The sequence below is a fragment of the Schistocerca cancellata genome, chromosome 5 (genome assembly GCF_023864275.1).
Source record: "Schistocerca cancellata isolate TAMUIC-IGC-003103 chromosome 5, iqSchCanc2.1, whole genome shotgun sequence".
Taxonomy (NCBI): Eukaryota; Metazoa; Arthropoda; class Insecta; order Orthoptera; family Acrididae; genus Schistocerca; species Schistocerca cancellata.
The window spans coordinates 739,003,765-739,028,236 of NC_064630.1; the positions used below are offsets into that span (position 1 = coordinate 739,003,765).

A 24,472-nucleotide genomic window follows, 5' to 3' on the forward strand; every position below is an offset into this window, starting at 1 on the left:
TCCCCATAGCAATGTTCTCTGAAAATTGATCACATTCCTTACAACACCAGACCCCCCCCTCCCACAAAGAGAGAGAGAGAGAGAGAGAGAGAGAGAGAGAGAGAGAGAGAGAGAGAGAGCGCACAAGCTATTCTTTCCATTTCTTGTTTCTCAGTAAGCAGCCTAGGAACCCAATGTGTGAAAAATTGCAACTCTTATGAGTCAATTTGTGCAAAGTTGTTTGACCCACATTCGGTGATTCCAATGTTGAAGTGAATCATTGGTCTTCATGGATCTTTCCGTCCATGGCTTTGACCAAACCTTTTGAGATCACTGATGGTTGTCCTGATCGCAGTTTGTCGTGGGCATTTTTCCATCTGTCCTTGAAAACTCTCACCCACTTATGTGCTTTGCTGTCACTCATGGCACTGGGTTCATACACTTCACTATCTGTTGCATTGACACTGCTGCAACTTTCCTTGCCGTAACAAACCAAATCACTGACCGTATTTCATAGTTGGCAGATCCGTCAAACAGTTTTAGCTGACACAATAATCAGCACACTGTGACAATACCAACGCAAATGCAAATGGCGTTGTCCGACGAGCAAGGTATGCCAGGAGTCTTGTGCACAAGCGTTTCAGTGTTCATGGTACATTCGATTAGCTATCGTGATTTGGATCTTACTTTCTGAATAACACTCATATATTGTGAGGGAGTGTGTACACTGAGCACACAAAGGGTAAGGAATGTCTCTTTCGAAACTACACAAGTGGCTCTGAACTTGACTCATCAGCTGTACATCACATTATGAATATTTTAGTCTATTAATTATCTGTTGGTAGCATACTTAACCTTCATCTTATTTTCCACGTGCCATCTAAATATTCTTTTACTCTTTGATATTTGTGTTGTGTCATTGTCATGCATGTCATATGATAAATAGATCTCTCTCTAACCATGTATTCAGAGTAAGTGTCAACAATGTGAAAGGATCTGTATTTTAAAATGTTCCTCCTTATCATCTCTGACTGCACATAAAGGCATTTTAGGTGCAAAACCAAATAAAAGAGCCACTTTCTATTTGAAATTTTTAGCCTTTGTTTCCTAATTTATATCTTGATAAACTTTGATGTTAAGTATCAAAGCATAATAGTGACATTATTTTACATAGGACTTCCAAAATGCAACTGCAGTAAATTACACTTACATAATAACTTGCCAATGATTAAATGGTACTTGCATGATTAAAAATTCGTAAAAATGTTGAAATGAAATGATGACAGAAATGTGAGGTTTTACAGTAAATTATATTTATTTATTTTGTAAATAATACAAGTGTTAAGTTTTCACTTCCTCTCGTTTGCTTTCTTTTTCTAAAGCTCTTTCCTTTGCCTTTTCGTATAGTGGCAGCAACTGTCCCTCTTTTGCTAGTATCTTTAATATTTCAACAATTAAAGGCAAATAATTATGCTTTCTTCTAATATTCTCAGCCTGATATCTTTTTATTTTGGCTTCTTCCTCTTCTATGAGCACTTTTAATCTTGCAATTTCACTCTGTTGAGCATCAGTTTCCATTCCATTCTCCTGCAGAAAAGAAGGTTTACAGATTACATATAAAAATTATATTGTAATGTGCTATTATACCCTCTTTAGAAACCAAATACTCTATTGCTTATTTATGAACCACAAAGTACTGTGTAACAAAGTCCCACACACAACACAGTTTTTAATATAAGACAGCTTTTACCTGTCAAATTTCATTAGCTTCTCTTACATAGCAACGAACAAATTTGTAAGTTACTTCGTGCCGTGTCTTTGCTTTTAATATAGTTTATTCAACCAAATAAAATGTTCTTGGGCCTCCAGTCATATCAAGTGTCTAAAACGCTAGTCAAGTGGAACAATCACTGGTGGTATACCCCATCAATCCAAAAAGTTCCAAGATTGGATTAATAAAAAAATAATGCATGGTTGAGATGGTAATTTTAACACTTCACTTCAGGTATTCTACATTGTGTTCACCCCTCCACTCCACTCAAGTACAACATACAGGCCATTCATTCAACCATGTGAAACTGTCAGAAAAATCCTTCTTCAGATGCTGCTCAACTCGCACGTCACATTGGCTTGAATGTCAGTTATGTTGTCAAAATATTGATGTTTCATGTGAATTTCTCACTTTGTTGTTTTGTGATAGGTTCACATTGGTAACACGAAGTCTCATCACCCTTGATGAGGACAGAAACATCAATATCAGTAAAACTAAGGACAGTCAGTCCTAGCGTCGAGTTGCTGCCAGAAGGTGCAGGAAGGGTCAATACAAAAGAAAGAAGGATATTATTCTACAACAGAAAGAAAAAAACAACAAAATGTAACACCCAAGAAACTAAGCAATCAGCAAATGAAGGTTAATGTAACTGAAATAACAATCACATCAATTGTGAAAGCAGGTGCACATCTAACTTTAGTTTCTGCAGACTTATTTTGCAGGATAAATTAAAACTGGAAAATATTAACATTGGCTATCACTGCATAAAACTGAGAGGAACTGTTGGATGGAATGCCTTCAAAGCTACAAGGTGTTTGGAGATTTCTTCGCCGACTGTATTGTAGGGATTCATTATTTTCCAGGGGAAGGAACCAGGGATCAATTTCTCCGCAGGCAAGATAACAAGGTGTTTTGATGGAGATTTTACTGAGGTTGATTCATTTAGATCCAATATCACGAGCAGAGTGCCCTGTGATCGAATAAAAATGTAGTAAACTTATCAGATTATTTACATACCACTTACAAGCAAGAGATGAATAGAAGACTCATTAAAATGCGGAAGTGCTATGTCGTCGACACACACATACACACACACACACACACACACACACACACACACACACACACACACACACAAAAGGTACAGTCTGCTTTGCTAGCTTTCAGAATAGAACTTTCTCACTCTGTAGGAGAAACAAACACACTCATTCTGTCTCTCTCTCGGTGTGTGTGTGTGTGTGTGTGTGTGTGTGTGTGTGTGTGTGTGTGTGTGTGTGTGTCCCTTTCTCCAACAGTTTGAAAAAGGAACTTCATTCCGAAAGCCAGCAAAGCAAAGCTCTTTACCTTTTGTTTCAGGATCTGTCAACGAAGCAGCTTTTCTGCCTTTCAGTATTCCAGATTTGATAAATGTGTCCGTTGGAGGTTTCTCATTATGTATAAAATGTATCAAGAGCAACTCACTGGTAGTAAAGGGCACAATGATGTCATACTTTTTAAATAAATTGGCTATACAATACAAAATGTTACCTAGAAATGGAATTTAGAGTATTTCTTAACAGGAAAGTCATTTTTATGAAGTGTAGAAAAATTTTTAGTGTTGTTTGTTTTATTATTATAAAGTTTTTGTACGAGGTTTGTTTCATATCCATTACTGACTGCTATGTACTTAAGTTATTATGTTCTGTAGCTATAGCGGAAGGGGTTAGAGGCACCCCAGTGATATGGGGGTGACAAGAAAAAGGACGAATGATGATGTCTGTTGGGGTAGGTTTCCGGTAAATATAAAAATGAATTTTACCATGTACTAAACATAGTTCCAGGTCCAGAAAACTCAGTCCATCTCATTTTTAATGCCATGATGGTGTCATCAACGTACCATATGTAGAAAGAAATTCTATTGGCTAGATTGGAGGGGGGAGGGGGGGGGGGGGGGCACGGTAGTTTCCCATAGCAAGGCCTTCATTTCGTTGATACATCCGACCACTGAAACTGAAGTAGGCCTAGATGTACCGTAAAATGATTCTCAAAGATCTGATAACTACATTCTTAGCGATGCTCTAGCTCATGGTGCAATTTCTTATCATATCTACTGCAGTTTTTTTTTCCTGGGCTTTTTAAAATGTGGGAAGTTTGAAAAGGACACACTGCATATATAGTGAGGCACTGGCAGGGTTGACAAATTAAACTGTCCATTACTTTCACCAGCATTTCAAGTTGAACTGCAGGAATCTTTTCACAGGTTCGGTCACCTCCAAATCTCTAAGTTAGGAATAGGTGATGCAAACACTCAGCTCTTGAGATACCCCACGAAAAGAAATATCAAGCAATCACATTTAGGGATCTGGCTGGCCTCACTATGCACTCAAGACACGACATGATTCTGCCCACAAACACTATACGTAACATTGCCAGTATCTCGAACGGCATGCCAAATTCCAATGGGCGAACAGCAGTTTGCCATTGTGGTTCTTTAAATAGAGCAGCCACCAGATACTACTACTCATACAACTGCTCCATAATTTTTGTGTAACTTAAAGCAATTTTAACATTTTTTAAATGTTCGGATAATAAGCTGCCGTCTCTTTAATCTAAGAATAGATTATCAATGCAGCTAGCCGCTATCTCTGTGTAATGTCTTGTCTGTATAGACATGTATCTGTTGTCTTTAAGATCCCTTCACCTTCACATAAGTCTATACAGTAAAGTAAGGCCCTCCCAGTTCTTGGCTGATCCGTGATAAGACAGGCGAAAAATTAGACTAATGGAGGATTATTAGTATTATCTCTATTTTTCATTCGCTCTCTCTCTCTCTCTCTCTCTCTCTCTCTCTCTCTCTCTCTCTCTCTCCTTTATCTATGTACAGTTTTTAATATAATATTTCATTACGTGAAATCAGCCAAATAGAATCTTAGGGGGAGTCCTCCGTCTTGGTGATCAGCGGCTGGCTTGCTGTAAGAGATCTTTACATTTATTATTACTGTTAAACACTGCAGTCAGTCGGGAGAATCAATCGTTTGGACAATTTGTTCCTTTTACGAAAGATTGCGAATTCCAGATGTGTACGAAGCCTTTTTGGACGATTTAACACAGACTCAGTGATTGCAGGCTCTCTTCGACACAGCTGAAACTTCGCCACTAATTACAGGGCCAACGTGATCAACAAATGATTCAGAAAAAACTCATTCGTTCATTCACTCCAGAACAAAAAAGTCGCAAACCTTATTTATGGAGGAAATCGTGTATTAAATCCATCTCCATTACATGTCCAGATCTCCGGTGATACCATGCCTTAATTATTTTCCTTTTACAATCTCTTTCTCTTCAAAACAAACCGCTAGCACAGGGCTTAACAACTGGCCGGTTTTGAGCGCGAGTACTCGCGTCTGCTCAGGCACGTGCTCGCAAGCAGGTGCAAGGTCGCGGAGTAGGGAGGGAGGGGAAATGCAAGCGCACGTTTGAATAGGGCCGCAGCGTGCCTATTGAATTTGCGCCGACTGTGTAACGTTTAAAGTACTACGATCAGCTCTAAGAGTCACTTCACTGGTTAAGAATCATGTCAAGTCGCCGTTGTGTAACCCCAACCATGCTTTCGCAGTTCAACCCCCATTGGGAGGAATTTTATCTGTTTACAGAAAAAGATGGTGTTGCAAAATGTTTAGTATGTCACAAAACGCTTAATTCTTTTAGGAAATTTAATTTGCAGCGACATTATATGTTGTACCACGCGAAAGACTACGGAAGTGGAAAATGTGATGGACCAGATCGTGCACAGGAAGTTATTAAACTTAAAAGGAAGCTATCCGAAGAAGATCTGGACGACGAAGAAAAATCAACTGAGGCAGCTCTCAGAGTGAGTTACAAAATTGCTTTGCTTTTAGCGAAATCCCTGCGCACCTTCACTGATGGCGATTTATTAAAAGAATGTTTGGTAGTTGCAGCGGAACAATTGTGTCCATGTCAAGTTGAACAGTTTCGGATTGTGCCATTATCTAACATGACCATTATGCGTTGCATACAGGACATGGCAGATGACGTCCAGAGCCAGCTTGCAAATATCTGTAAAGATTTTATGGTGTATTCTCTAGCTCTGGACAAAAGTGTTGATATCACTGGAACAGCTCAGCTTGCCATATTTATTAGAGGTGTTAATAGAGATCTTCAGGTGAGGGACGAGCTCCTCGATGTAGTAGCCATGAAGAACACTACAACCGGAGGTGATATTTTAAGTAGTGTTGAAGAAAGTGTTGAAAATATAGAATTGTCGTGGAATTCTTTAGTTTCAGTGTCTACAGACGGTGCACCAGCGATGACAGGGAAAAAACCATATTTCGTTGCGCTGTTGAAGGAGAAAATGCAAAAACTGACCGTGCCGAATGAAATACGGGGCGTTCACTGTGTGATCCACCAGGAAAACGTATGTGCAAAGAGTATCACTCTAAAAAATGTGATGAGTGTTGTTGTTCGTACAACCAATTATATAAGGAAGCATGGGCTACAACACAGGCACTTTAAAAGCTTTCTTGAGGATGTAGAAAGCCAGTATGGTAGCCTGCCTTATTACAGTGAGGTCCGCTGGCTTAGTTGTGGCGAATTTTATTAAATCGATTTTTTTGCCATTAGATGAGATAAATATGTTCATGGAAATAAATAACATGTGTGTTCCTGAATTGAAAGAGCCTTCATGGAAATGTGATCTCGCGTTCTTAGCAGATTTAACTAGCCATCTGAATGCTTTGAACATTTCACTACAAGGTAAAGATCTGCTAATTACTCATTTCATAGATCGAATACGAGCTTTTAAAATGAAACTGACACTTTGGGTGAGTCAGCTGGAAACAGGAAATCTAGCTCATTTTCTTAATTATCATCCATGCAAGATGTTCACAAAGACTGTGAACGTTATTCACATAATTTAGTTGCCCTTAAGGAAGAATTTGATGAACGCTTTCAAGATCTGACAGCACTAGACAATGATTTTGATCTGTTCTCCTCTCCATATTCAGCAAATATTGAAGAGATTCGTCCTGAGCTGTAACTAGAAATTATTGACCTGCAGTGTGACAGAGAATACAATTTTCAGAACAAGAAAAACATTTTGTAATTCTACAGACACTTCCCCCAGGATAGATTTCCTCATTTGCACAAACTGGCGGCTACAATAATATGAATGTTCGGTTCCACGTATGTTTGTGAACAACTGTTCTCTGCAATGAAATGTAACAAGACGCGCCTGAGAAACGCATTGTCTGATCGAAATTTAAACTGCACGCTGCGCCTACAATGCACAAGAACAATTACACTGAACATAGACGCAATTGTAAAGGGCAAAAAGTACAAGATAACTGAGAATCCCATACTTCAGTGACACCTTTTATTGTGTAACAGTTCACAAATTAATACGAATGTAGAGGCATACACTAAGCTAATAAAATTATGTGGCACGTGTCCATTCTCCTTTATTTGTCTCATTTGTCACAGTAATAATTCGTGAGGGATATCCCTGCAGGTGGCTGCGGATTTACATTGACCGGCAGCAGCTGTTGTGTGCCCCACATGAGTCTCCGCACTCTCCGCTCTGGTCTGGTAGTAGGGGTAGCGTGCTCACGCTGCTCCGTGCTCGCGCCTTGCTGCTCACAGCTTGCTCCGTGAGCACGTATGTTGTGAAGCCCTGCGCTAGCGGCACAAATGCTGATTGGCTCGCTTTAGCGAGAAGAAAAGCAGAGTATATATCTCTCAGAAACACGTCAATCCCTCAACAGATACTCCAGAAGCTGTCCTAGTTACCACTCTAACAACCATCAAGAATGCATATATGCATCTGTTATTTCAAAGAATAAATGCACTAGAAAATACTTTGGCATCAACGAGCTGTCGCCGTATATATTACGAGAAAATCAGATCAGATGACTTTTCCAAAGTGAATGAATGTGGATGGTTTGATTGAAAATGATTAATTGGTGCGTGGTAGAGGGTATTTGCTGTGGGAACATTACACAATGATTAACTAATACTTAATATATTATGAATTTCCTTCTTGTTAGAATAGTAAATGAAGCATAGGTTAAGAGGTCAACAAAAAATTACTGGTGAATAACTCTGCTCATTCTAAAGACTACTCATAAGCTCTTGCTGAACCTGGAAATTACATCTTTACCACCATAAGCGAGAATTATGTGCCACAGCATCAGAAATCTTCACTATTGTTACTGGAATGTAATATCAATAGACCATGATAGCAATGACGCACTGTGTGTCAAACTGGACACACTTCACATTGCAGTCACTGTTGACCTGAAACGCAGCAGTATGAGAAAAGCTGGCGAAGAGCTAGTCTGCACCGAAATTAGTAAAATGAACCGAATCCTGACTATTCAATTCTGACCTACACAACAAGCACATTCAAATATCGATCCATGTGTGACAAATTTTTATGTGCACATTACACTTCATTGCAGTCAACCGCGCCATGGGGCATGGAGCCCATGGACCCACGCACAATGATGAAGATTCGCAAGGTCAGCATATGTCCTGAGGATGACTGTGACTGAGCTACAAATACCATAATTCAATGCACTTCATCTTTCCCTAAGTGGCTCCATAACTGATTTTTTTTTTTTTCTGAAGCAGTATCTCAAGAGAGATTTGTAACAAATTGTTTCAGTACATTTCTTTCTGTCAAACTAACAAGACTATTCCATTGAGAGTCTCAAGAGTTCACAGAGCTTTTCAGAATTTTCTGAGAGTTCCGGGTTTTCCAGGCAATAATGGTGGCAGCATCTGTAGCTGGAAAGAGATGTTTGTAGCACCTAGACTAATGTAGGATGTTATGTTTGGCAGAGACATTGGTCATCTTCTGCTAGGTCACTCAGTACTGGTCACAAAAATAATGATGATCAATATGTGTTATTTCTGTTAGAAACCTGGTCCACTGAGCCATAACACAGCTACACACAACCTACACCCGCTGTCTACATATGTTGCAGTCTCATACATGCAGCATGAATTCCACTCCTGGATGTAGACTGTTGCTACATTAGTGGTCCTCTGGTAATAACATGCACTATAGCACCCCAGTAAAATAGCATCAGAAAATTTTCATTTGTCTCAAAGACATTAAGCCTTTGACTGCTTCAGAAATGAAGCTACTTGTCATGTTAAAGAGAACTGTGTTGTTGCCTATTATGATTTTCAACACGGAGGGACCCTAACAAGTTCAGTGTTACATGAAACCCGTCTTGATCCTACATTAAATATTTCTAGAGTGCTAGTAGAGACATTTCCACTCATGTTTATTCACTTCCATGGCCAAATTGATGCTGAGACTGTCATAAAAGTCTTTTGTGGCTATTAAAATTATGTAGCCTGGAAAAGTTACACAGAGAGTATGAAGAACAAATATTAGAAACATATAAAGCTATTTCTAAATCCTTTAACAGCAGTCACAAGGCACAGGAACCAACTTGCACTCGTGCATAAATGGGGAGAAAATAAAGCTAGGGGAAAATGTATCAAACGGAGATTGTCATAGAATGCAGGATGTAAACAGATACAGGGCATAAAATGAAGGCTGTGAAACAGAAAGGAAAAAGAGTACCATTTTTACTCTACTATGAGATTTCCCTCCAAATTTTATCTGAAAAATACAGTTCATCTTAAATTCACAGATATAGCTTAATATAACAGTTATCTTACTTTTACAGACAAGGGGTGGGGGGCAGGGTGCACTGGCACCAGCATGGCTGAATGTGGGGAGTGTACTGGCAAGGGGACTGCAAATGTACATTTCTACAGGAGATAAATCAATCCAACATAAATATGTTCACACAGAATGCCCAAAATTCAGCATAATAAATGAATCCTGAAGTTCAAATGTTCACACAGAATGCCCAAAATTCAGCATAATAAATGAATCCTGAAGTTCAACAATGGCACTAAAGTGGCAACTGCTTGATAGCAATGTTGATTTCTAGGTCGGCAACAAATGATAAAATGTACGGTCAGACCGGAGTGGTCACGTTTCTGCCAGTTCATTGCTGAGAGGATAATACTGTTGTTATTCAGTTGTCTTAATCTGTAGGTTGCAAGTTACAGCTGTGACTGTTGAGAAACATACATTTACTACTCAAGAAATTATCCAAATAAAGCTGCAGGAGATGAAGCGAATATTTCCATCAATTTTTTTTTACGTAGATATTGACTCAGCTTGTCAATTTAATTAGTTAAAAACAAAAATTTCTCAACAGGCATCCTTTGTTGTTGTTGTTGTTGTTGTAGTAGTAGTAGTAGTAGTAGTAGCGGTTCTGAGGTACCCGGTATCAACTCATGCTGAAACACCTGTACTATAGCACATGATGTAGTCTTCACAGTTGGCAATGCAGGTGGTGACTCTGGCCTGCAGCTGATTATACAGATAGCAAATACTATCCTGGGAAACATTATGCCACACCTGCTCATCCTGTTCATGTAGTTTGCAAGAGCTGTTGGTGGACGAGTCGCTTCTGGTCCCATCATATACCACATGTGCTTGATTGGAGTCAAGTCCAGAGATGGAGCTGGCTAAGGAAGTTGCCGCACATCAAGCAGACAGAGCATATTGAGCTTCATGGGCAGTGTGCAGAAAAGCATTATCCTGTTGGAACATCACCACCTTCTTGGTGCATGAATGGCAAAAGAGTGGGTCTAACAACATTCTACATGTACTGAGTGCTGGCTAGCATACATCCAGAAATACCAAAGTGAACGAGAGTTGTAGCTTATCGCCAACCACATCACAATGTCCGCGGTGGAGCCAGTGTGTCTTGGATGAATGCACTCTATGTGACAGTGTTCACCAAGTGTATGTCATACACACAGACGACCACAGTGTGCCATTCCTTCTTCCAAGTGATCCTCTGACAGCACCAGACCTGTGCGTGCTTGCAGTCCCATTGCTAATAACAGGTTCGCAGCACCTCATGTTGACATGTATGGGCTCATAAGCCTTCTTATCTGTGCTCTGGTAGCTGTATAATCTACCACTGCTGTCCTGGCAAGCATTCGTGCTGTGTAAACATCCAGAACATTGTCTAGGGTTGTGAGAATGTTCAGCATCGGTACACAACTGATGCAGTGTCCAACCTATGCAGCAATTTTCCGAAAGGACCATCCAGCCACTCTGAAGGCCACAATTTGACACTTTTCAAACTTGCTGAATTGTCTACAGTAAGCATGAGTACCTCACAGTGGCAGGGTAGACACAGATGGGCACTCGGGTAGCTATGCCACTATGCGAACAAAGTCGTCTTTCTAGATCCACTATCTCCCCCCCCCCCTCCCTCCCCCCCAGCAATGAGTATGAGAGTCTCACCAGCTTCCAAAGACCTACTGCGTCATGAAATTGCCTCAATTTCAAAAATGTTAGTGTACAACACACAATTAATTTAATTTCAAATGCATGTTTGAAAATAGTGTCATTTAATAAAATATTTCAAACAACATCCATTAGAACATAAAATACAGTAACTGCGATAATTCATATGAATGTATGTATGAATTAAGTATCCATTCTCAAAATGTGCAAAATTTAAATATTTAATGACTATAGACAGAATTAATACATATATGAGATTTCATATGGGGGTGTTTGTCTAATAACAACATTTCAATTGGACACTTATGTTACATGGAACTCACTTCACTTCAAAACTTTACACACAGGATGGGTAATTCATAGACTGCAATAGGTTTACTAGTTTTGTACAGCCATATGGGTTCCACTTATACACATATCTAACTGAAACACGTACCCAATGATACAGCAGTAGCTTTAGCCATAGCTAAAGTAGTCTTGTCAACATTTGAAAAAGTAAGTCTCTGGACTTCAGCACTTTAGAAAGTAACTGCTGTTTTTTGTATAATTTTTATGAGGCTTCTTGGCTACTTTAAATGGTATATTTAGTGTCCAGTTTTTAAGAAAAAATTTTTGGCTCCTCATATATTCTTAATATTACATTCTGCTTACCTCCACCTGTTTTTGTATCTCTTGAATTTTCCTCTCATATATCATCCTTCTGTCTGATACAATTGCCATAAGGTTAAAATGAATCTCTCCTTCACTGTACCTGAAATGAAATGGAGCATTATACAGATTACACCATCGGCAGGAAATTCAGAACTGACAGAAGAGACAATAAGGAAGATTCCATGTCACCAAAACTATTCTCTGCTGCCATAAGAGGATGTTTTCAGATAACTGAAACTGAAAAGTGAGGAAGGAATACATGTTAATGGAATATATGTGAAAACATGTTTGCTGAAACATTGTACTCGCCAAGGCACAAATACACAAGTGGAATTTAACAGAACAAGTTTGAAAATAGCTTCAAAAATCAATTACAACTGGACATTTTTAGTTTTATGAATAGCCAAAGATTTGAAAATTAAACAATATAAATTAACACAATGAAGTGTCAATGAAGCAGTAGATGAGTTTTTATATTTAGGTGCATTGAAAGGGGGGAAAAAAGGAAGATTAAGGTTCACTGTCTCATCAATGAGATGGTCACTGTGGATTGAGTATAAGCTTGGACTAAGGATGGATGGGAAGCACATTAAGTGATTTTGGAAAAACATAGAAAACCCACATCTGAATGGCTGGACGTGATTTTTCACTGTTCTTTGGGTAAATCAAATTGGGTTTCCAAGTTCTATCTGCCTGAGAAAGGAAAGCTCATGATCTATTTGTATCACAGCTAAGGGTTGCTCAGCAAGCAATCTAGGGGTTCTCAGACACACTAGGGGATGGGGAGGGGGGGGGGAGGGAGGGAGGGAGGGGGAGAGAGAGAGAGAGAGAGAGAGAGAGAGAGAGAGAGAGAGAGAGAGAGAGATGCATAACAAAACAGACTAGAGTGGAATATTTAATTAGGCGCAAGGTGATAATGAAATGAAGAGGGATGGAGATTCCAAGAAATAACTAGATGACGATAAAACAGCAGGCTGATAGATGACTTTAAAAAAGTAGCAGTATCAACATCAATGTCTTAGCCAAACGCTACAATGCATGGGAAAGTATAGAGAAGGTCTTTATCAAGCAGTGGATGCCAAATGGTTGATAATGATGATCAGCTTTCTGGAAAACTGCAGAAATATTTCAAGTTTAACAAGAAAGAAACATACGATTTGTAAGCTGCAACTACACATTTTTGTTTAATATGCAACACCCTAAAAACCACTGATGGTGCTTCAGAATTAGAAACACGTATGCAAGAAAATAGAAACTTATCGCCAATAAACAAATGAAGTTTTAAATAAGAATAGACACTACTTACTTTTTAATTCTTTTTTCAATTATAGGTCGCACTACGTCTAGCCAATCAGCATCAGAGGCTACAGGTCCCAGATCTATGGGACCTTCCTTCAAGCCATCTAGTTCATACAGACGGCCTTCTATTGGCACATATCCCACAAAATGATAGACCTCATCATTCTTGGACGCAAGTTTTGATTCATATTCAAACAGAGTTTGCCTGTAAAATATTTTATATTGAACGAATCACTGAAGTAATTAAAAAAGGCAAAGGCTAAAAGTAATAATTTATTTGCACTTTAGCTCCTAAGGCACTAAACTGCTGAGGTCACTGGCCCCTAGACTTACACACATACATACACTAACAACAACAACAACAACAACAACAACAACAACTACTACTACTACGGGTCACATCATTCAAGATTAATATTTGCGATGGTTGCTTGTTTATGTCAACTGCAAAATTTCTTGAGTAAAACTATCAGTGGAAACAGCTCGTGAAAGACAGTGGTGCCAGGTTTTGTAAGTTATGAGAATTTGTTCTTTCTTTTAAAAACAACACATATATTTGCATGCATGAGGGAGGGGAATCAATTGTCAGAATAGATTACCAGGATGTATACAGGGGAGAGGAAAGATACTGGATTTTTCCCGGATTTCCCAGTTAAAAATACACCTTTTTCCAATATACTTTCCCTTGGACCTGTAAAACCTATCAATCCTTTTAATGGTAAAGGTTTTTATATACTGGCATAGAACAAACCAGCGCTTTAGGAAGAAAGGCCACCATGTGTTTTCGAATGATCTTTGATGCAGCAACATGTAGACAGCGTATTTTCTTATTATGAAAGTACAACAGGGTGTATAAGTGAATGAATGGGGGGGATCTTGGATTTTTCCCAGTTAAAAACACACTTTCTCCAGGATGAAAGAACATTTTTTCCACGTTAAGTAACAGTATACTTTTCCTCGAAACTGTAAAACTTACCAATCCTTTAAATGGTTGTGGTTTTATACACCGGTGTAGAATTTCCCGGCACTTTAGAAAACAAAACTCACGGAAACAACACGTTTTAGAAAGATGTCTGATGTGCAGCAACATGTACACTGCATATTTTCGTATTACAAAAATATAAATTCGAATTCCACCAAACATTGCATGTTACTTTCCGAAGGATTGAAATCTAGATTGCGATGCACTTTTGTAAGCCAGTTGTAGCTCATGTCAAGCGATCTCACCAGCCGATATTCAGATCATAGGACACGAGATGTAGTCAGCCAATAGCAACATCACTGTAAAGTAGCGCGAACACACAAATAGGACAAGATAATGGTTTAAATTAATATACATATATACATAGTGTTGCTACAAGAAAAGAAAAGCTTTTACGTTCAATATTGGTCACTAAGATTAATAAGCTGCCAGAGAAGCTAAGCTTTAACACATAATGATCATTTTTGCGTGTGTTACAATTTAAAGACACATCACAAAAATGTGCCAGTAAATTTTTTAACGACATAAATGTCTGATCTTCTGGGCTCGAAAATATTCTAAATGGTCGCCCTCAAAAATTTGATTTTTTTTAATGAGAGTCAAATGCTCTGCGATTTAAGAAATTCATCGGACATTCGCGAGCACAGAGTTCATCTTGCGTAAAAGGAAATTTACTTTGAAAGTAATGCTTTCCAAACAACCATTCACAATATTTCCCCGCGACCTGTTAGAAATAGAATCATTTCAGCAGTTGCCAGAGCGCGCAAAATAACAGGTGTCGCAGCGCTTGCGCAGCTACAATGACGCAGGAAGCCCGTACGTTTGTATGTGTAAAACATTAAAAGATCTTACATTATGTCATAAAAGAAACAAGACATTAGAGGACATTCCAAGAGCATGGGAATTTTGTGAACTATACTAAAATGCATCATTCGGCTTAAAGTGCACATTCGTATGTCCAGATCTAAATGTAAATTTTCTTGGAGTACCTGTACTGTATTATCTCATGTTTGGTTCTTTATTAAGGCATAATGCCATATGTGCTAGAAGATGAAAACGTGAACTTGAGATGCAGCTAACAGTGGAAACAAGGCGGTAGTGTGGAATTAAACACTTCGTTTCCAATAAATTGACTGCCTCAGTGGAAAAGATTAATAAAAGTCAAATTTCTTTAACAAACAGACAAAAATAACTTCATTGCTCTGCAAGGCGACCAACACTTGACTGTCAGAAAGGTGGAAACAAAATAAAATCTGAAACTAATTACATATTTTAGCCTTCCGTAATTATGTGAATGTATTTTAATTCACTTGATAGCTCCCAGCCACAGAAATCCGTTTTGTTTTCATTTGAAGTGAGAGCAATAAACGAAGAGGAAACAGCAAAATCACTTAACGTAAACACGGGTCACGTGGAGACTACCACCTCCCACTACAACTCAGACTGCTCTGTAAATCAGATCCAGATCTAAGATATTTCCGAACTGGGGCAATATTAGATAGTGGCACTCCCCCCCTCCCTTGAGCATTTGAGGTAGGACGCCAAAAATTTAAAAATCGACTTTTCAAAAATATCTGCATTTTGCAGCACACATCTTTCTGAAGAGACTGATACAAAAAACATATATATTCGAGGGAACGTAAGACATATTATTTGGTCTTAAGTGTGGCAAAGTGCAGTGCCACGCCTCTCTACACAGCATTCTTCCATCGCATGTCTCTTATATTTCGCTCTGTGGAATTCAAACACGTAATATATTGTAGTGGAATGGGTGCCACCGAACTATATTCACGGCAGTGGAAATTAAAATGTGCTGTGGTGCCTCTCCTGCTCCCAGTCTGCCGGTTAGACATCCTGCTCCTCTTTAAAAAAAATCTCGGAATTAATACTGGTTGGAATTATTTGTAACAGGCAGAACAAGAGACTCTTCCGAAAATTTGCAGTCTTTACTGCCTATTAGCTAATAACTTGCTGATTTGTGTGACATAAAATTAAATATAGGATGCATAAAACGAGTAAAGACAAGAGACAAGCAAGACAGTATATGTTTCTTCAATCGTTAAGACCTAGCTTCTTTTCTCTCTAATCTTGTCACAGCTTTATATGGCGTACTTTCCTTTCTGGGAAAGAATCTACTACCTCATCAAAGTTCGTCAACGTTTTGCTACATGAAAAAACGAAATGTCGTTGTCCAATAGGAGAAAAGCTGTTAATATCAATTGTACCCAAGACAGGTGTGGTTTCTCGATCTGATTACGTGTATTTTCTCATTGCCATATAAAACGAAGTAGGCCTGTCCAATATTGCATCAGTTGTTACACACACCAAATAAACGAAACTCTTTTGGCACAAATGGTCATTTTTATAACACGACGGAATATAATGCACGAAGTACCAATATCAAATGCCTATTAGGCCAACTACAAGCAAAAAGTTTTGTGTTAGGAGACAGTTTCACATTTCATTCATACTCACTAGCTTCTGAAGCATGAGATCGAAAAGTAGTAGTACTAAATTTTTAAATAAATTTCGAATCGTCATATTGTCCCATAATTTGTGAGAGTCTCCGTTTCTTCTCCTTCCTCGTTCTAACAAACAATTTTATCACTAATTCTGTAACTACTCCTGTCAGTGTCAAAACTTATTCTTTGGTTAATTTCATCACAGGTTTAGTTATCCGGTTGGGCGTTATTACGTGTTCGTACAACGCGTTTTCCACGCTACTCTCAGAATAGAACTTCAGTGGCTGCTAGCCGGGGACTGTATAACTGGCCCTTAGCAGTGTAGCGGTCTGGCCAAAAATTTTCTGTCAGAATTTCATTTTCTTGGGCACACGGAGGAGACAATACGCAATTTTTGTTGCTTGTTATTCCTGTTAGTCATTTTCTTCCACTCTGGTAGCCTGAATCAATGGAATTCGCTAGTAGTTATAACAATGCTGATCATTTGCAAACCCAGTCAAATACATAAACAGCGACTGGCTTTCATATGTTCGGCTTTATTCCACTCAGCTCGTATAGATCCATCCCCATTTGTCTGCAGGAAAGTTTATTTCTAGATGCGACGGGGATTCCCCTGGCAGAGTCATCACGTGCACTATGCACGCATTCAAAAATCAACTTACAATTCTTTCAGAAATCGACTTAGAATTTGTTCAAAAATGTTCAAAAACCAACAGGGATGCATTCAAAATCATATGAGAAATCGAAAGACCAACGTGCGCTGGGTGTTAGGCACTTTGTGAAACAAGGTCTTTTTCCTCAATAATATGAATTTGACCCCACTTGCCCCCTTAAATATATTACAGGTGAAAAAGCAGCAAGTGTCCTAAAGCTTAGAAGCTAACATGTGCTGTTACAAATCTATTTTCTCTCTCACTCAGGCCAATATCAAGGGGTGTGTTAAAGGATTTGTACCTTTCTGATGATACATGTTCCTTGTAACAATATTCCCCTACATAGTCAAAAGGTTACGATAATAAATGGCCGACAGTATTGGCCAATTCTATTTTAGAAATGCTAGATCTAGCCAAAGGACTCCAATTACAAGTGGGATAGCTCTCGCAAAGGGGTTAGCAAATATAATACCTCAGGAAGGCAATAATCAGTTAAATTATGTAACTGAAGGTGGAAGGGGGGATGGAGGGAAGGGAAGGAACCAATGACATCAGTTTGAAGTACGGCTGAAGTCTGCTAACATAGTTTCAAGAACCAGCTTCAAATAATGAATCAAGGAATATACTAAAATGTATTGCTCACACAGGGCTCATGGGGATAAAATTAGAATTGAGATTCCCACTGGAAGCCGAACAATAATGTGCATCCACGCTGAAGGTTGCAGACAAATTGCCCATTGAGGCGAATCATTTTATTAATGTGTGGTGTCTGTTCGTTTGGACAATATCACATTTGTTCAGCAAATGTCAGACTGTATCCAAAAATATAATAATTAAATAACAGCACTCAAAAACCATTCAAATCATCATAAATTACATCAATTAAAAAGTCAAGAATGATGAGGTAATTCAAAAAAACCACATAGCTGTATGAAGGTGCTTTATTCGCCACTACCAGTTTCGTATCAGTACAGATGCATTTTCAGGTTTATATAATTACATTTCCATAATGTAGATGGACAACTGTGGAGTCCCAGCTTTCAGGAAGTTATCCATATTAAGAGTCAAACCACAATGGTGGGTCATCATAATAAAACTGAGTACGTGCAAAGATGCTTGTCAATATGTACAAACCATGAGTGCTAAACAAGCCAGGCCAGGTAACACACTGTACAAAGGATATTCCGAAAGTTTTGCAATATGACGCGACAATAAGTCGCAGGAGGTTGATTGTTGCTGTGTTTTGAGAATACTTCATACTTGCATTGTAGCAGCTGTGTTGAGTGTGTGGGCACAGCCATTCACTAGCAGGGCTAGTTTGAAGTGTTTGCTATGGCATTGTGGTCATGAAGTGGGATTCAGGCAGTTTTGCTGCATAACTTCGCACACGGTTTAGACATAGACCATGTGCTTTGAAGAAATGACTTTTGCACTCAGTGATGTGTGTCTACTTCGTACAACTATATTCCGATGGTACAGAGAATTCCATAGAGGAAATTTCACTCTGGAGGACACTGAAAGGGCAGGAAGGCCACGATCAACAGTTACAGAATAAAACATTGACGCTGTGAGGAAAATGCTACAAAGACAGGCGAGTGGCCTGTAAGCAGATAGAGGAAAATTTAGGGCTAAATGCACCAGCAATTCATTCAATTCTACATGATCATTTCCAAGTTAAGAAACTTTGTTGTTTCTGGGTGCCGCACAGCCTGATGGAAGAGCAGATGACTCGACGTGTGATTGGGTGCTGGGAGATGTTAAAGAAGTTTTCTAAGAGACACAATCAGTATGTGAATAACATCCTGACACATGACAAGACTTGGCTGTACTATGAGGTGGCAACTAAGACTCAAAACAAAGTTTGCATCTTTGAAGATTACAACATACCCATAGCTGTCAGAATAACCTGATCAGTAAAGAAGAAAATGGTAGCTGTTTTTTCAAATCGAGTGGAATTGTGCAGCTTGTTATTTTAGACACACAGAAAACAGTCACAACTAAATGGTACACTGAGCAGTGCTGCCAAAAGTCAACCAACCTTTGAAAAACCTGTGGTCGAAGTCAATAATGGACACTTTGTTCCTCCAGCACGACAACGCTCCAGCTCCCACGCCGTAGCAAGAAAAAGGGAATGCTGTATTGCGAAACATTCCTAGTATATACACACCTCAACAAAAGTCTGCAGTATCATTGAGTTTACTTACAATGACTTCTTATACACACCCACTGAAAGTTGTACAACACCTTATTAACAAAATAAACGCAATTTTTTCCGAAACCAAGAACGATCTGGCTACAAAAAATCATTACAAAACAAAGCAGGATCTCTCTTAAGTGTATATCTTGAAAAGAAAAATGATGAAAATCTTTATTCATGATTATTATTATTATTATTATTATTATTATTATTATTCGTCTTCAGTAGTGACCATGTCCTCCCACCATATGGGTTAGTTGTTCTACTCTGTGAGGCACTCTCTAGATGAGACCATCAAGTTTATCTTGGGGTACGAGGTCCCAGTCCTCAATGGCAGCTTCAGTGAGGTCCTGAAGATTGTCAGGTGGATTCGGATATTGTGCAATACTCAGTTGCATTCATGCCTGGACACATTTCTGGCCAATGCATTCACTTGATGTTGCGTCTTTGAAGATACCGAGACACTGCTAGAGTAAAGTGCGATCTTGCATTGTCATCGACTAGGATGAAGCCACGTCTGTAGCTCCTTACATCGCAGAACTCTTGGAGGTATCATGGACCAGTCAAATTACCATACATGGGAATTAGAGGGGTCTGCCGTTCCGTCATTATCGCTACCCACAAAATTACACTTCCACCTGCAAATGGATCGACTCCTGAATGTATCAGAGTTCTTGGTGTCGTCTAGTGCTTCTCCAAAGACTAACACATCTAGTGTCTGGTCGCAAACCAATCCTGGTATTGTCAGCAAACATGATGTTACCCAATACTGCAATGGTCCAATGTCAATGTGCTACAGCCCAGGTCGTTTGACTGCATCGGTTCTATTGGTTCAATGCAAAACTTCTCATGGTCTTCTGGAATGAACACCACCCTCATTCAATTTTCTGCACACTGTTTGACAGAGATACAAATACCCGTCACCCGGCAGAAGAAACTGAATAGCACTGTGGTGTAGTGGTTATGATACTAAACTGTTGCATGGAGGGTTGTGAGTTCAAAACTCACCTGGACTGTACAATTTTAATTTCTATATTCAGTTCGAGTACATTCTAGAAGTATCCATAAATGCCAAGAATCATTGTACTGGAATTTTCTGTAGCTGTATATATTCTGTATGTATTCTGGGCGGATGCAGTTCGCTCCATGTTCTTGTACGTGCAAGTGCTAAATAAACCTTCGTAAAGCGAAGTTAGTGGTCGTCATTCAGCTAATTACACTTTCTTGTACGTGATATTATTCTGGTGAAGGTGCTGGGTATTGGAACTTGTGATAGCGCACATTACTGACGACACAGTGGCTCCAGTCAGGCCACGACAGAGTCGCCATTTATGTGGTGAGAAACCCGAGTTCGAGCCATATTCAATAGATTGCAATCTACCAGAGACAGAAGAAGAAGAGGACATTACGATGACAGCAACTGTGTGTCACCACATGAGATATCTTTCCGGGTTCTCTGGTGACGATGGCTAAGATCCAAACAAGTGGCTGAAGGTATATGAGCGTATAGCCAAAATTTAACATATGGGATGATACCATGTGTTTGGCTAACGTATTTTTCTACATGGAGGGCACTGCCAAGCAATGGTATGAGAACAAGGAGAAGTTCACAAGCTGGGAAGTATTCCAGGCAGAACTGCGCAAGTATTTCGGCGATACACGATGACAGACATTCAAGGCTGAAGATAAATTAAAGTGCAGGGCACAGTGTCCAGGAGAAACTACAGCATCCTACATTCAAGACGTCTTGGAGTTGTGTAAAATAGTGTCTCCTACAATGAAGGAGGAAGATAAGGTTGCACATCTCATGAAGGGTGTTGCTGAGGACATGCATCAAGGCCTACTCCTGAAGGTTTCACCAGCAGACGACCTCATAAAATGGTGCCAGTATATCGAGACAATGCATCAAAAAAGAATTACACGCCAGAAGTTTGAACGGCTTCCAAACGTTGTATCAATGTCTGCGATGGAAGAAGCAACTAATTTCACAAGTGTTCATCAGATAGTGAGAGAGGAAGTTCAGAAGGCACGGTGAACAAAAAAACCGAGACAATTCAAGAGACCATAAGGGAGGAAGTGGAACAGACACTGAACCCAATCTCTTGTCCTCCACTTCCCTTTAAAACGGCAAAAAAGTCAAGACCAAGGCGGAGTTACGTTCCTACAATGCCGCATGAAGAACCTTTTTGGGCACCAAGGAAGACCGACGTCTGGAGGACCCAGGATAACCAACAGTATGTTTCCACTGCAGACGACCTGGACATGTGATGTGCTACTGTTGAGAAAGGTGGCGGATATTTGATGATGTCTGCGCTGGAAGACAGCAGACCGATCTTAGCCAATGCCAACTCCGGGACGACGAAGATGAACAAGAAGATATGGGTGCAGGACGACGTGGGTAACCATCACAGCAAGCTAGCTGCTGGAGAGGGCGCTCCCCAACACGCCGATCAAGGTCTCCATCGCCATGTAGAAGCTCCTGCCGATCACCTAGCCACCGCAACATGGAAAACTAAAGGGTGCGGCTTTCCTTGGCGGTGAGACTGCCAAAGAGAAAAATCCTCCACTGTCGATCACTACAAAAATGATAGGAAACTATGTCGATATCCTCATGGATGCCACACCAGCCCAAGCTTTTGTGGACTATGGAGCTTCATATTCAGTCATTTCGGAGAAGTACCGCCACCAGTTGCAGAAAACCATATTTGTCGACAACAAAACATCTCTGCTGAAGGTGGCTAATGTGAAATATGTAAAACTTACAGGAATATGTACCATTTGTGTGGGTATAAATGGCCATACATGACCCTTAGAATTCATTGTCTTACAAGAGTGTAGTCATGACAACATTCTCGGACGGGACTTTTTGAAAGCTTCTCAGGTAATTATAGATTGTGGTCGCTCGAAGATTATGCTAGACTAGATGAGATACTGTGGACAGGAAGATGCGCATCCGAGTATGTGGAGACATGGGTCTTTTAGTAGAATGTAAGAGAAGTATACCTCTGGAGAATAACTTGGTAATCCCAGCCTCTGTAGTCTCATTTAAAGAATGGATTCAGTGAATTGTGAATAGTTAACTGTCGCCGAGAACCGCAGATCCTTCCGAGAACCGCAGATCCTTCCGAGACGTGTGCATAGCAAACGCTGAGCCGTTAATTGCAGAACAGCTGAGCATCAAAGAAACCTCCCATGCTGAGTCTGTGAGCGAAATTAGTGCTACCACTATGAGAAAAGATCTTCTAGCTCAACTAACACCAAATCTCATTAAGGAACAACAGAAGAAGCTACTTGCCATTCCTCAAGAGTTCTCTGAACACTTCAATCCACAGGTGAAGAGCAAATTAGACAAATCGACGGCGATGCACCGGATTAGCACTGGAGACCATCATCTAATAAGCCAGAGAGCATACCATGTGTCAGCAATGGAACGTCAAATAATTCGCAACGAGGTAGAGAAAATGATGATGAATGACATTCAGCCTTTGCAGAGCCCATGGTCATCGCCAGTGGTCCTCATCCTCACTCCGCCACACACCGTCAGGTGGCTTGCGGAGTATGGATGTAGATGTAGATGTAGAAGAAGGATGGCAGTTAGCACTTTTGTGTTGATTACAGGAAGCTTAATAAGATAACCAAAAAGGAAGTTTACCCCCTTCCATGAATTGACGATACACTAGATAGTATGAAGGGGGCCAAGTTTTTCTCAACCATGGACATGACTCGGGATACTGGCAAACTGAAGTAGATGAGACTGATTGTGAGAAAACTGCAGGCATCACCCCTGAGGGCCTGTATGAGTTTAAGGTAATGCCGTTTGGTTTGTGTAATGCACCAGCAACTTTTGAACGGATGATGGATAATCTTCTACGTCACCTGAAGTGGATGACGTGTCTTTGTTATTTAGATGACATTACAGTGTTCTCAGAGACATTTGATGAACATACAAAAAGACTGAGGGTCATTCTTAAGCATATCCAACAAGGTGGACTGAAACTTAATCCAAGAAAGTGTTTCTTTAGAGCAAAAGAAATCAAAATACTTGGACACCTTTTGCCAAACAAAGGTGTGCGGCCAGATCCAGAACAGGTGAAATCTATAATGGAATTTCCTATTCCTAAAAGTATTGGAGATGTGAAAAGCTTCCTCGGATTACGTTCTTATTACCGTCGTTTTATCGGACTTTTGTATCAAAACCAGGTCACTCCAAGAGTTGCTAAAAGTCAATGCTAAATGGGGTGGTGCTCAACAAGATTATTTCGATGTGCTGTGAAAAGTTCTGAAGACTGACCCTGTACTTGGTCTGTATGATAAGAGAGCACCTACAGAACTACACATAGATGCCAGTGGTTATGGGGTTGGTACTGTTCTGGTGCAAATTTCGACTGGAAAAGAGAAGGTTATAGCCTGTGCTTCTAGGACCTTACAAAAGCCGAGAGAAACTACTCAACTACAGAAAGTGAATGTCTTGCTGTGATGTGGGCCATGTGCAAATTTCGACATTATCTCTATGGAAGGTCCGTCACAGTTGTTACAGACCATCATTCACTTTGTTGGTTGACAGGTCTTAAGGATCCAACAGGATGACTAGCCAGGTGGGCACTACGTCTTCAAGAGCATGACATTACCATAGTGTACAAAAGTGGAAGAAAACACCAAAATGACGACTGTGTCTCAAGAAACCCTGTGCAAGACCATCAAGACTTTGATGAAGACAGTGACTGTCTCGCTGCACTCCAGGATCTCTCTGCTGAGCTGGAGGAGGACGCCAAGTTTATCTCAAATTATGCTTGCTTTAAATCGGTCAGAGGATGTGAAAGGACAATTTACGGTAGTTAATGGATTGCTTTGCAAGAAAAACTTTCATCCGTTTGGAAAGATGTGGCTACCAGTGATTCCTAAACACATGTGCTTAGATGTTCTACAGAAATTCCATGACACACCTGAGCCCAGACATTTAGGATTTATTAAGACAAACGATGGGATCCGCAAGAGATTTTTCTGGCCAGGTTTATTTAGGAATGTCCATCACTATGTGTTGCACTGTCTAGAGTGCCAGAGGAGAAAGGCAGTTCCTCAGAAACCACCTGGCCGACTCATACCAATCCACCAGCCGAAATGCCTTTCCA

General features: G+C 39.8%; 1 protein-coding gene across 1 annotated transcript in view; it reads right to left on the bottom strand.

The window, feature by feature from the left end:
- Positions 1-1,270: 1,270 nt before the first annotated feature.
- The window catches only part of LOC126187316 (ubiquitin carboxyl-terminal hydrolase isozyme L5), an 80,143-nt gene continuing 56,941 nt past the window's right edge, over positions 1,271-24,472 (bottom strand). The window contains exons 5-7 of the mRNA XM_049928320.1: positions 13,057-13,254; positions 11,751-11,850; positions 1,271-1,566 (exon numbers count right to left, since the gene is read on the bottom strand). Of these exons, the coding sequence (XP_049784277.1) occupies positions 1,321-1,566; positions 11,751-11,850; positions 13,057-13,254 (544 nt within the window). The 3' untranslated portion in view covers positions 1,271-1,320. The remainder of the gene's footprint in view (positions 1,567-11,750; positions 11,851-13,056; positions 13,255-24,472) is intronic.